Below are 11,610 nucleotides of genomic sequence, written 5' to 3'. Positions count from 1 at the left end.
GAATTGTGTTGTATAATGGTCACTAAAACATGCTGTAAATTGCGGAATCAGGCAGATATTAGCTCCCCAGAGGCTACAGGCGGGGTGTCAAACAACCCATCAAGAGCCATCATCCAGCAAGGGAGCTACAATGCAATGACTCACCTGCATGAGGCCACACCAGGGAATTGCTCAACCTTGCTTGGGGAGACTCAGCAATGCCCCCCTGCCATGCCTGCACACGTGCTCCCCAAACACATGGACAGAGTGTATAAAACAGACGGAGTGGACACATACTGGGCCCTTCTGCTGCCCCCCCTTCGCTGCAAGCAACTTAGACACTGAGAAGAAGACAAGACTCCAACAGAGGAGATTGGCCCAGGTTTAAGGAACAAACTGTATATTAAGGACTGCAATATCCAATGGGGTGAGAAAAACTGCTTAATCTAGACGTTGCCCAGTCTAATAGGGTTGAGAGTTTAGACTGTGTCCTTATCTTTTATTTTCTTTTGGTAACTACTCTGACTTTTTGCCTTCATATCACTTAAAATCTATCTTTGTAGTTAATAAATTTGTTTGTTTATTCTACCTGAAGCAGTGCGTTTGGTTTGAAGTGTGTCAGAGGCTCCCCTTGGGATAACAAGCCTGGTACATATCAATTTCTTTGTTAAATTCATGAACTCATATAAGATTGCTGCATCCAGTGGGCATAACTGGACACTGCAAGACGGAGTTTCCTAGGGTTGTGTCTGGGACCGGAGATATTGGCTAGTGTCATTCGGTTGCACAATCCAAGGAGCAGCTTACATGCCAGAGGCTGTGTGTGAACAGCCCAGGAGTGGTGGATTAGGCTGGCAGGGTAAGGCTGGCTCCCAAAGTCAAGGATTGGAGTGACGTAGCAGATCACCAGTCCGGATAACACCAGAGGGGAACGTCACAGTCATCTTATTTTCTAACCATAATAATCTTATTTTCCATCAGCCTCCAACAGGCAACTCCACAGGCTCCTCAGCGATCACAATATCAGTGGCCAGAAGGGAACAATCAATTCCAACATTTCAGGGACTGTTCTAGGTCTCAATGGGCAGTACCCTCTGGATTATGGGGAAATTCAGAAAACCGGAAGAGCCCAGTTTCCATTACAATAAGGCCAATTTGGTGCAGCAAGTAAAGGAAGCTCTGTGGAGCCACCTGCTGCTGCTTAGGAAAATCACAGGCAGTAACATGATGCTGTGCTTTCTCATCAGATGTACAGCCTGGCCTCCACCAGCAACGAAATAATAATGTACAGCACCTAGCACAATGGAGCTCTGTCCCATGAGTGGGGCTCCTAGGCACAGCTGAAATGCAAATCCCAAATGCCAATGCAAGCTTCTGAACACTCACACCCGCTGTGAGAGTTTGTGAGCTGTGACGGAGTGATCAAAGGGCATCAGCACTGAATGGCTGTCTCCTGGGGAAACAATCGGGTAGCTACCGGCAATGCCAAAGGGAATTGCTCTTCCCAGAAGCCCAAGGCCACAGACACAAGGCCCAGAAGGAACGCTTGCCTCCACAAAGGGCTGGGACCAAACCCAGGGCCTTGTAAAGGGGGCTGAGGTTAGAGAGAGGGGATGTGGTGCAGGAGTTTGCTGTTTCCCATAGACCTGTAACTCTCCAACGCTTTCAGAGAGAGTGTGTATGTGTGTGTTTGCGTGTGTGTGCGTGCGTCCCTGCTGCCCCCGGCTGGAGGGAATGAGCCCTGCTTTGTGTGCAAGCTCACACGGATGCATAAGAAATTCCTTTGCTAAGTCTGTGCATTTCCTTCCTTTGCTGCTGAGTTATCCCTGAATGGTGTAACTAGGAAAACCAGGGTTCCTACAGCCAGGTAGACGCCAGGGGAGAAATATATAAGCAACTTGGGGACTCAGGAGGACTGGGGCACTGTTTCCAGGGTCTAGGCAGCTGAAGTCCCACTGCTCAAGAAGAGTGTCAGAAATGGGGTATAACCCTGGGAAACCCTGCGCAGGGACAGGGATCAGACCCAGACAGGGGGCTGAGCAGCATGTGGGATCCAGCAGTTGGAGCCCATCACAACAAACCAGTGCCCATTTGGAAACCAGGATTGGACCAGTTTGTGACCCCAGGGTGTTAGCAGGTGGCTCTCCCACCTGGCTACTTAACATAGGAAACACACGCTGCATACAGTCCATACAAACCCCAGTCTTGGACCATTGCAGTCAGTACTACTTCAGGAGGAAGAGCATCCCATTGATTCCTCAGCATGGCTTCTGGTCAGCTGATATTGCTATGGCAGGGGGAGTGTCACCAGATGGCGCTGTCACACATAGCCTTACAAGTTATTTTCCCCAGCATTGAGTCTTTGAAGCCACACTGTATCATTGTTGGTTTTGTGATGTACTTATTTTCTTTCCAGATATGCTGCTGTTGCAAGCAGCAAGAGAATTTGCTCTTTGCTTTAATCTTTTTAAACCGCATCAGTTCTGGGGGGCAGAGCAGCTCCCAGGGAACTGGACATGGGTGTTTGGGTGGAGTTTACAGAAAGAAGGGATTGTCTGCAGTGCTGTTTGTGTCCACCTCTGTTCCAGGACTGGTGCATATAGCGCAGGGGATAAACAAGCTACACTAAGAAAATATCCACTGATTCTGTCTCACTTACTTCTCCTCTGATAGGAAACCAATGAGCTGAGGGGCAGCAATATTAAATAGGTGCATTTCAACAGAGGTCAAACAAAAGGCTTTCCATGTCAAAACCCTTCCTAGCAAAGGGGATTTTCTATGCAGCTAGTGGATATGGAGAAAGGTTAAGTATACAGAATAAAACACTGTCACGTTAATATGTGCTAAGCAAATTGATTCAAAGTCCAATCTACCAATTCTGCTCCAGCATTTGCCATGTGATGAGCCATGTGTAAATCAATTGTGAAAAGCACTGCAAGCAGGTCAGTTCCACGGTAGTATTGGATACGTGCCAGAAAGAGTTAACTACGCCAGCTCTCTAAGGGTTTACAGTCAGTCTAGTGGGAAGAAATGTCTCCCCTCTTCATCCTGTGGCAAACGAACACCAAAAAACTAAAAATCCAAGCTGGAGAATCCTAGATAAAAAGGACCCTTTCAAGATTTTGCTTCTGTGATAAAAAGCTGGTTGTCTGGTTCTATATCTATCTAGTTCGGTAGTGGGGCCTATCATGCTAGTATCTGAGCCTCCCACACATTAATAGATTTATTCCCATAACCCCCATGGGGCAGGGAAGCATCATTAGTCCCACTTTACAGATGGGGAAATTGAGAACCAAGCAATGAAGTGACACGTCCCAAATCACACAGGGAGCCAGGATTTGAAGTCAGGTCTCCAGCGTCCCAGTCCAGTGCCTGACACAAGAGCCTGTATTTAGAATTTGGTTTCCTTGGTTCCCCTGGCTTCTTTCCTCAGTTCCTCTTTCTTGCTCCTTTTCTTTCTTGCTCTGAAAACAAAGGGAGAAGAGAAGAACAAAAGCACCAAACAGCTGGATCATTAAAAATAACAATTAATCATTAATGACTCTTTGTCCTTTCATCCAAGACTTGTGTAAAGTATTTAAGATCTGTCCTTCTATCCATCCCCATATACACCTCCTAGATAGCAAGCTATCCATCCATCGCCATGCACACACACACACACACACACACACCCCTAGTCATCCCAAACACTCCAGCTATCTATCCAGCCGTCCTCATACACACCACCCCTCTATCCATCCACACACACTGCATCCATCTATCTATCATACATTCACACACCTGTGTCCATGTACACACACTCTCATGTTCGCGCACATACACTCATGCTCAGACACACACAATCCTGCCCTCAGCCCTCACACAGTGCCCATCATACCCACCTGTCCTCCACCTGTTTCATCGTGTTGGCTAGTGGGACCCCCAAGGTCTCTGGTAAGCAATTGACCAGGATGCCAGCTGTGATGGGCACTGCCCCGAACAGGAGCAGGGGCAGGAAGGAGACAAAGGCCTGGGTCATCTGCATCATGGGGGCTGCCACCGCTCCCAGCCGGGCCATCATGTTGGTGACCCCCAGCCCTGTCTGCCTGGGGACAAGGGGAAGCCACAGAGAATTGAGCAATCCCATTAAGGCTGGATACTTTATACAAATGAGCAGATGGTCTAATTTGCATATTTTATGAATAAATGACTGTTTATTTGCATAACCCCCTGGCAGTCAAATCTATTCATTCCCACTCCAGACCCATCAGTTCTAAGCTCCACCTCCCCTCCTTCCATCAAGATCCGCCCCAGGCACAGTTCCAGGGCTCCTCCAATGGGACACTGAAGCAGCCGCTTGAGACCCCAGGTGGGGGAAGCTGAAATCAGGAGTGTCCCAGCCAAATGGGGAGGCTCAGCAGGATCTGCCCCAGCAGGACCAGAGGGCACAGACAAGCGGAAACACCCACAGAGCTCAGCAATGTCCCAGCTGAGGAGGGACTGGAACAGCTAGCTGAATGAGGGGGGAACCCCAGGGAGGGACATCTTGGACCTGAGCAATGGGACCCTTAGGCTGGGCCTCAGGGCATCATTCCTCACCATGCAGGGGTATTAGACTGAACATCCCAAGCCACTAGACTCCCAGCCCTGCTCCCTGTGCTTCAAGCAATGCTGCCTCCATTGATGCTGTCCAGCAGAGGGCGCCGCCCCACTAACCTGATGACAGTTGGGTAGAGCTCAATGGTGTACAGGTAGGAACAGCTGTTGGAGGAGGAGAAGAGCCCTTTTCCCAGGACAGTCAGGGTAATCAGCAACACCTCCATGTCTAGGGGGAGAGAGGGGAAGAGGACCCAAAATGCATCAGGCTGAGAAGAGCCCCCACCCCAATGCGCTGTATCCCCTTTTGCTCTGGGGGTGCCTGTCACTAACTCAGAGACCCAGCATTGGGTGATGGGTAGCCCAGGACCAAACCCACCACGCTGGGGCTGCATGGCGCCATAGCTGGGCTGGGGTACTGGTCACTTACCAGTCCCCTGGGCCACCTGTAGGGCTACTATCTCGGCCACTGGCCAAACCTCCTTCACACCACCAAAGCCACCCCAGCTTCCACCGCACCATCACTGGCTCAGTTTCCTGCACAGCAGGGAGGACGGGATACCAGGCTGGATGGGCCCATTGGTCTGATCTGAGATGGCAGGGAGTGGGGGCTACTGGGTCTGATCTGGGCTGGGCTGCATGCTGGTGAAGCCCAGGGCAGCGGGGAATGCTATGCCGACTTGGCCGAATGCCCTGGTCTCACCATGCGGCACGGGGATGCTGGCCAGGATGAAGAGTCCTCCCAGGACCAGGCAGGCAGACTGCGTGAGCCGGCGCCCCAGGCGGTTGACGACCACGGCCACCAGCATGCGGAAGGGAATGTCCACAGCGCCAAAGATCAGCTGCACCAGGTAGATGCTGATGCCCCTGAAGCGCTGTAGGTCCAGGGCCAGGTGGTAGAAAGAGAAGCTGTTGGAGAACCTGCCGTATGGGGCGGGGAGAACTGGGGTGAGGGGGGCTCAAATGGGGAGAGAGTCTGGCTGTCTCCCAGCCCCATTCTCGTCTGTTTGTCTCTCCCTCCCTCTTCCGTCTGTCTCCCCTTCATGTCTGTCTCTCCCCGTCCTCTGGTCTGTCTGGTTCTCCCTCCCCATTTCTGTCTGTCTTTGTCTCCAGATGCTCTGGGGTGGGGGGAGACTTTCCTGTTCACATGGGGGGATCCCCACAGGGTTTTGGTGACACCCACATTTACTTCCAGGGGGTTCCCCCACTGGAGAAACTCCCTGCCTAATTACAAACCCAAACACTTGGAGGCCAAAGCAAAGTTGAGCCTCCCGCATGCCTCCTCTTAGCTTAAGTCAGTGCTGTGGGGATAAACACTCTGCTCCCATCCTGGCCATGGAATCCTCTGGGGGGCTAAGCAGCATGGGGTCTAGAACTCAGATCCTCCAGCCAGCAGTACAGGAGCTCTGACACACAGCTGCCCCTAAGTCTCACCCCCTGCCATCTGAGCCCGAGGGGAATCCCCCTCCTCTGCTCCTAAGTCTCACCTTGTGCCATCTAAGCCCTGGGGAATCCCCCTCCTTGGCCAGCAGTATAGTGGCTCTGACACATAGCTCCCCAAAGCCTTGCCCCCTGCCATCTAAGCCCATGGGAATCCCACTCAACAGGAGACAATGGTGCAACCACACTCCCCAGTCAGTTCATCACACTAGTATTGTTAGCCTGGGGGTACTGATGGGGGCAAGGGGAGCCCCTTACCAGGCCAGCATGAGGCAGCCGGTGACTCCACGCATGGGCGCTGTCCGGAACAGCTCCAGGGCAGAGCACTGGGAGGGCCCTGAGCTCTCTTCCTCCTGCTGCATCTCCAGCCGCAGTGTCTGGAGAGGGAGAGAAGGTTGGAGCTGAGAGCAGGATGGAGAAATCACACCTCTTCTCCAGAGGGGGAGATGGGCAGATCCAGGGAGAAAGAACCCTGGGGCTCGACACCCAGCCCTCCCCACCTCTAACCACTAGACCCCACTCCCCTCCCAGAGTCAGGCATAAAACCCAAGAGTTCTGACTCCCAGCCCCACCCCATCTCTTACCACTAGACCCCACAGGGTACCCTGTGCCCCTCACCTCCAGGGAGATGCCCTCTCCCTCCAGCTTCTCGCCGTTGATCCGGGCCACCCGTTGCAGGTTCCTCAGTGCCATCTCAGGCCTGTGGTTGATGAGTAGCCAGTGCACGGACTCTGGAATCCACCTGGGGGGGGGGGGTGTTGGACCGGGACTCAGAGAGAGAGAGAGGAGGGCATGGTGCCGGCTGAAGACCAGGCACCCATGTCCCCAGGGCTCTGGGCAACAGATCTGGGATTTTGTGCTTCCCTGGCAGTTGGTCTTTCAGGGGAACAGGGCTGCAAGGTCTCCATTTGGACCAGATAACAGGCTACCGTGGGTGTGCCATGGGGTGTGGGCCCCCTCTGGGCTCCCAGACACAGAGTCCTACGGCTCCTGAGCCCATAATGCCATCCCTGCCTGGAGCCATGGCTCCCTGTGGATGTGTGCCCCTCAGCCCCAAGGGCACCTACCAGCTGTAGAGGAAGAAGAGGAAGAAGGGCACCGAGGATGCCAGCTGCAGCTGGCGCCAGTCACGGATGGCGTATGCCAGTCCAGCCAGGAGCAGCTGGCCCAGCGTCAGGCTGCAGGCGAGGATGGTGGACACCATGGCCCGGAACCGGGATGGGATCCACTCCAGGGCTGGGGGTGATGGGTAGGGTGAGACACGGCACCCTCCAACCTCACCCTGCCTGCCCAACCTTGGGGAGCAGGGCTCAACCCTGCACCCCTCTGTGCTGGGTGGGCCCAGGGTGGGGCAGTGGGGGGAGAGCTGTCCCCCATGCACCCACACATAGAGCCCACCCCCAGGACACCCTACACACTTCCCTCCCCTCCCCAAACAACCTCTCTCACATTTCCCTCTGCCACACAGCCCCCCAAAATCCCACACAGTCCCTCCCACACAAAGCCCCCCATCATAGCTCCCCCACAACCCACACCACCAGCCCCCCCACAAACATCTCCCCTTACATGTCCCCCACTCTTCACACATCCCCAATACCCCACCCCCAACCTCCACACTCAGCCCCCTCATGCCAGCTCCCCGTCCCCAGGCCCTCCCCCACTCACTCAGGCTGCTGCCGTTGAGGATGGAGCCCGAGGTACCCATGCCGTTGAAGAAGCGGAAGGCGCAGTAGGCTGCCAGGTTGGGGGCGAAGGCAGCACCGGTGCCCATCACACCCATCTGCAGCAGGGACCAGAGCAGCATTGCCCGGCGCCCTAGTCTGCAGCAGGGGAGACAACACCATGGGAGAAAGGGGGGATATGGGCTGGATGGGTCCATGGGGCTGATCTGGGGGGGCAGATGGGGGGATACTAGGCTGGATGGGCCATGGGGCTGATGTGTGAGGGGGTCCCAGCTGGATTGGCCCGTGGGGCTGATGTGGGAGGGAGATAACAGGCTGGATGGGTCCATGGGGCTGATGTGGGAGGGAGATAACAGGCTGGATGGGTCCATGGGGCTGATGGAGCGGAATACCAGGCTGGATGAGCCCATGGGGTGATCTAGAGGGGCAGGGAGGTGGGGATACGGTTTTACTCACCTATCCGCCAGGCCCCCGTAGACCAGTGCTCCCACCAGCACCCCCGCCATGTAGATGGACTGGGCAAAATCCTTGAGAGCGCGCTGGCCACAGACCAGGTGCCACTGGGGAGGAGTGTGGAGAGGGTTGTGAATCCAGGGGTGCCCCATGGCACTCTGCACTGCTGGGCAAAGGGCTGACTGCATAGTCAGATGGGCTTCAGGGACACAGCTGGCACAAAGGGCCAGGAACCACACCTATGTCTCCTCTGCCCACCTGAGCCCTGGCTAGTAGCTGTACCCTGGCAGCACCTAGAGGCCAGGGCCCTGCTGTGCCAGGCATATGTCCAGCTGAGCCTCCCACATCAGTCTGTGCCCAGCTGTGCCACCCACACACACTTGTGCTGCCCATGCCTGTCTATGACAGGAATCCCCAACTGTGCCATCCATGCCCACCTGAGCCCACCTCCGTCCTCTGAGCTCCCCCCATTCCACCTAAGCCTCATCTGAGCCCAACTCTGGTCTCCAAACCCCAGCACCCTCCTGTGCCATCCAAAGCCACTGATGGCTTCTGAGTGCCCCTTTGTGCCCCTTCCCCATTTGCCACTGGGCCATCTGAGCTCACCTGCACCCACCTGGACCCACTTGGTCAGAGCCCTGCTGGGCCATCCCAGCTGTTCCTTCTGTCCATCCCCACCAGTGCCAGCCCAGCTGCCCCGATGCCCATCCCCACCAGTGCCACCCCTGCGGTTCCTGCTGTCCACATCCACCTGTGCCACCCCTGCTGTCCCTGCTGTCCATGCCCATCTGTGCCACCCAAAACCTCCCTTGCATGCCCACCTGTAGCTCCCATGCCCACCTGAGCCCTGTGACCCTCACACCTTTTGCCAAAGCCTGCCAGCACCCATGCCCTTTAAATGCCCTCTGTCCCTTTTATGCCCTGCTGATTCCACCACACTCCCGTGTACCACTCATTGCTGCCAACAAAACCCTTATCCCCGCCTTGGCGTGGCGCTGTCCACGCAGCCAGGATTGGAGCTGAGATTCCACAGCCCCGCACAAGGGCTGGGGGGACAGGACAGCGTCCCTCCTCCCCTGCCAAATCTGGGGTCTGGAATGATGGGTGGGGCCGGGACCAGGGGCTCATGTGTTGTTCCAAGCGGGTTACTGTGTAACCCAGCTGGCATGGGGCAGCTGGCAGCATGACATGTCACGGGTGCGCTAAGAACAGGAGAAGGGATTGGCACAGGATCCGCGCCAAGGAAAACACCAGGACTGTCATCCATTATCCCGGCTCTCAGAGGGGTGACTCAGGCTGAATTTCTGCCACAGCAGGCCCCTGTGGGCTGGCAGGAGGGGCACAGAGGCACAGGCCCTTGGGTAGCGCCAGGAGGGGTGATGCCAAGGCAGAGGTGCCATCTTTTGGGGAGGGATATTAAGCTTCCCGCTCCTTGTGCGGTTAGATTCATAGATTCTAGGACTGGAAGGGAGCTCGAGAGGTCATCGAGTCCAGTCCCCTGCCCGCATGGCAGGACCAAATACTGTCTAGATCATCCCTGATAGACATTTATCTAACCTACTCTTAAATATCTCCAGAGACGGAGATTCCACAACCTCCCTAGGCAATTTATTCCAGTGTTTAACCCCCCCTGACAGTTAGGAACTTTTTCCTAATGTCCAACCTAGACCTCCCTTGCTGCAGTTTAAGCCCATTGCTTCTTGTTCTATCCTTAGAGGCTAAGGTGAACAAGTTTTTTCCCTCCTCATGACCCCCTTTTAGTGGTGACTGGCCAGTGCCCACCCTGTAGAGCAGAACTGAGCCCGGGCGCTGCTCCTTGGCACACCAGCCCCTGCTGAGCCCCCCCCCCCATTCCCTGCAGCACAGCACCCCCTAGCACTGTGCTGGGGTACTGGAGTCAGCACGGCCTGCGAGGAGGCAGTGCCCCCTACTAGGTCCCCCCACCCGGCTCCCTGAAACACAGAGCCTCTTGGTGCCACGCTGAGGCCAGCACCAATTCAGAGGGGAGAGTGCCCCCTGCTGAGCCACCCAGCTGGCTCCCTGTGGCACGGCGTCCCCTACTGCTGGGGTCAGCACTGAGAGCACCCCCTAGGGAGCCACCCCCCTTCTCCCTGCAGCAGCACAATCAGTGCAGACTCCACAGGAATAGCAGCCCCTAGTGAGCCCCCAGCCTGGCTCCCCAGAGAAGCTGGGCACTCCGTCAAGGTCTCCAATCCAACTACTGAACTAGCTGGGCCTTGCTTAGGTGATGAAACCTCTGAGAGGGCATCTCAGGGTCTCATTGAGTCATCATGGAGCTTGGCCAACCAGGCAGCCTCCAGGCTAGCTCCTCCCACCTCCAGCTGTCTCAGAAGCCCCGCCCTGTGTCACCTCCTGGCTGGCATTGACTGTGGTTCAGGCCCAGGGGAGAATTTCCAGAGGACATGAAGCTAAGCCACAGCCCGATAGCCCCACTGCTTGTTAGATAACGCTTTGCCACCAAACTGATCCAACAGCCCCCTACATCAAGCACAGTCTGTATGCCCCCAAGAGGAAGGAGAGCCAGAGATGCCATGTAGTCCAGTAGGCACCTTGCTATGCCAGTCTAATGCATGAGACAGGCTCAGATACTATGGGTGAGAGCACAAAACCGATGGGGACATAGATAGATGGGTCGGTGAATGGATAGGTGGATGGATAGATAACCAGCCAGGTCCCCGCTCCCCTAGAATGATCCCTCACGCTCCGCTCTGTACCTCCGTGATGATGGTGGAGTTGAAGACACTCCTGTCGTATGTCCACCCATCCAGGCAGGGCTCAGTGGCATTGGTGCTGGTGCCATTGGGGGCCAGAAGCTGCCACTGTGGAGTGCTGAACCGCAGGCACCTGTCTGGCTCCTGGTTGCCATCCATAGGAATGTAGATCTTCAGCAGGTCTCCAGTCACCTCTGTGGTGTCATTGTCTCCCGCCGGAATGTAGCACCAATGCCTGGGGACAGCAGCTGTGAAGTTCTGCAGGAAATTATGGGAGGCCACCATGAGGAGAGGGAGAAAGACCAGGATGACAAGGATGGTTTGGAAGAAGCCCATACGTTGCTCCTTCTCCGACTGGACACGAGGGGCCATGGAGGCTGTGAGGAAACCTCTTCCTGACTGCCTGGTTGTTCTTCTTCTCCAGCGCCCCTGACTCGTATAGCAGTCAGTCTATGTTCTCTAGCCCAGCCTTTGGCCCTGGTAAATCTTTGACCAGCATCAAGGGCAGAGTCAGGTGGGAGGCTGAGAATGTGGAGGAAGTGGGAAAGGGAACAAGGTCCAGCAGAGGACATATTTCTCAGAAGCATTACTCATCTACTAAGGTGCTGGGGGGATGGGCAAGTAGCCGGGTCACGAAATGGTAAATGGGACACAGACCCTTTACTCTCTAGGGGGTGCTCGCGGCAATCCAGTCCCAGGGCGGGGTGCTGGCTTGGTAGGGGCGGTGGGGAATGGGATACTGGGGCATT

The 11,610-nt window shown here is 55.4% G+C and overlaps 1 protein-coding gene across 1 annotated transcript; it reads right to left on the bottom strand.

Annotated features, from left to right (window-relative positions):
- Positions 1-2,531: 2,531 nt before the first annotated feature.
- Positions 2,532-11,270, bottom strand: LOC117880335 (solute carrier family 22 member 6-B-like). The gene is made up of 10 exons (XM_034776420.1): positions 10,865-11,270; positions 8,133-8,236; positions 7,660-7,814; positions 7,062-7,230; positions 6,613-6,736; positions 6,253-6,371; positions 5,258-5,475; positions 4,675-4,783; positions 3,861-4,064; positions 2,532-3,443 (listed from the first exon to the last, which is right to left on the bottom strand). The coding sequence occupies exons 1-10, from the start codon at positions 11,231-11,233 to the stop codon at positions 3,371-3,373; spliced, it is 1,644 nt and encodes a 547-aa protein (XP_034632311.1). The 5' UTR covers positions 11,234-11,270; the 3' UTR covers positions 2,532-3,370.
- Between the last annotated feature and the right edge of the window lie 340 nt (positions 11,271-11,610).

This window comes from Trachemys scripta, chromosome 7 (assembly GCF_013100865.1).
Source record: "Trachemys scripta elegans isolate TJP31775 chromosome 7, CAS_Tse_1.0, whole genome shotgun sequence".
In the NCBI taxonomy this organism is placed as follows: domain Eukaryota; kingdom Metazoa; phylum Chordata; order Testudines; family Emydidae; genus Trachemys; species Trachemys scripta.
The sequence above is the reverse complement of the archived record's forward strand: the minus strand, read 5'-3'. Positions and strand labels throughout refer to the sequence as shown.

Coding starts and splice junctions, on each gene's coding strand:
- LOC117880335 (XM_034776420.1), bottom strand. CDS start 11,233: ATGGCCCCTCGTGTCCAGTCGGAGAAGGAGCAACGTATGGGCTTCTTC. Junction 5,476..6,252: donor GGCTGCCTCATGCTGGCCTG/GTAAGGGGCTCC, acceptor CCCATACGGCAG/GTTCTCCAACAGCTTCTCTT. Junction 4,065..4,674: donor CTCTACCCAACTGTCATCAG/GTTAGTGGGGCG, acceptor CCTTGTCCCCAG/GCAGACAGGGCTGGGGGTCA.